The following is a 1,494-nucleotide window of genomic DNA, read 5'->3' as shown; positions in this document are numbered from 1 at the left end:
AGTAATGTAATGCTAAATTTCTCCAAATCTGTTCCAATGAAGAAAACAAACTGATCTACATCTTGGATGGCCTGAAGATGAGTACATTGTCAGCAAATTTTCATTTTTGGGTGAACTATTCCTTGAAGCAATTAAATAATTAAAGCAAGCTTCTACTGTAAATCACAATTTAAGTTTTTTTCTTTTCTTTTTCAGTGCTTGGCTCTTTCTTGGGGTTTAAAGATACTATGGGAGACATACTGGCAACACAACTGTGTGACTGTAAAACTCCTTTCCCTGTTCCACCTGTAAATACAAGGAATGGTTCGGTACTGGACCTGACCCAAAAACCCTCATATAGGAAGACACATCAGGTAATAATAAGACAGGCCTTGGATACATCCCGGGGGAAATATTACAGAAAAGTGCAATAAAAAATAAACTGTGTGTATTTGATCACTTCTGTAATAACATTCGTAGATTACGCTTTATTGCCTAACAAAAATATAGTCACATTACCTGAAAATAGAAGGCCAAAACATGTAACAATGTACCATGTCTGTTAAATAGCTACAGTAGCTGTGCTTCAGGACAAATGGGGACCTTCTCGGGAGTTTAGGGAAGCCCACATTCCATGGCATCTTTGATTGACATACGGAAGTACATTTCTCATTGGCCATTTCTCAAACAGAGAATCTGCAAATTACTGGTAAGTGCTGTCTCTCTATTGTTGACTGCTGGCCTGGTCAGCGAGTCAGGTTGAGGCAGTTGAATGATGAATCTGGCAGAACCAGTTGGACATGAAGACAAGGCCTTTGGACTCAGAGCGGAGCTGTAGGATCTGTGAACGTGGCTGGATCAGCACGAGCTTTCAGAAGTTCAACAATCTCAGAGTGGGAAGCCTTCATGGCTACTGACATAGCTGTGTGTGCATCCTATTAGTGATAGAAAGAAAGAAATGAAATGTGAATGATGCTGAAAGGCATGTTTATTTTTCATGAGAATGACAGCATGTCTCGCAACCTGCCCACGCTGGCATCTCCCTAATTTGTGTAGATCCTATTGTGATTGTAAATGAACACACAGCCTTTAAACAACAACAAAAAATGTAAGTATGCTGCTTCTTCTCTTATATGCATATTTATAGTTCACTGTGACCCTTTACGAACAGACCTTTGATTAATTTTTGGCTCACAGTCCAGCTGAGAATCACTGCAATAAAAACACCCAGTTTGATTAAATGATAAAAGATGCATTGTTATGACTTCATCAGTCTGTTGGATTGATTACACTGTCAGATTCTGAAAACACCCATGAACAGTTAATGGTGCATTTCCTTTTTCAAAAGGAAACAATATTGGGAATGAATTAGTAGTATGTAAGAAGCATTAAATACAAGTGTTACATAGTCAATATTCAGATATTTTTGCTAATTAGGCAAAACACATCTGAATATCGATAATAAAATATACACTGCTGTTCAAATGTTTGGGGTCAGTAAGATTATTTTTTTTT

The 1,494-nt window shown here is 37.6% G+C and overlaps 1 protein-coding gene across 1 annotated transcript in view; it reads right to left on the bottom strand.

The window, feature by feature from the left end:
- Positions 1 to 150: 150 nt before the first annotated feature.
- Positions 151 to 1,494, bottom strand: part of LOC107591186 (KN motif and ankyrin repeat domain-containing protein 4-like) — an 18,886-nt gene continuing 17,542 nt past the window's right edge. The window contains exon 9 of the mRNA XM_016280269.1: positions 151 to 914. Coding sequence (XP_016135755.1) covers positions 801 to 914 — 114 coding nt within the window. The 3' untranslated portion in view covers positions 151 to 800. The remainder of the gene's footprint in view (positions 915 to 1,494) is intronic.

This window comes from Sinocyclocheilus grahami, unplaced genomic scaffold (genome assembly GCF_001515645.1).
Source record: "Sinocyclocheilus grahami isolate Dianchi unplaced genomic scaffold, SAMN03320097.WGS_v1.1 scaffold138.1, whole genome shotgun sequence".
Classification (NCBI taxonomy): Eukaryota; Metazoa; Chordata; class Actinopteri; order Cypriniformes; family Cyprinidae; genus Sinocyclocheilus; species Sinocyclocheilus grahami.
The sequence above is the reverse complement of the archived record's forward strand: the minus strand, read 5'-3'. Positions and strand labels throughout refer to the sequence as shown.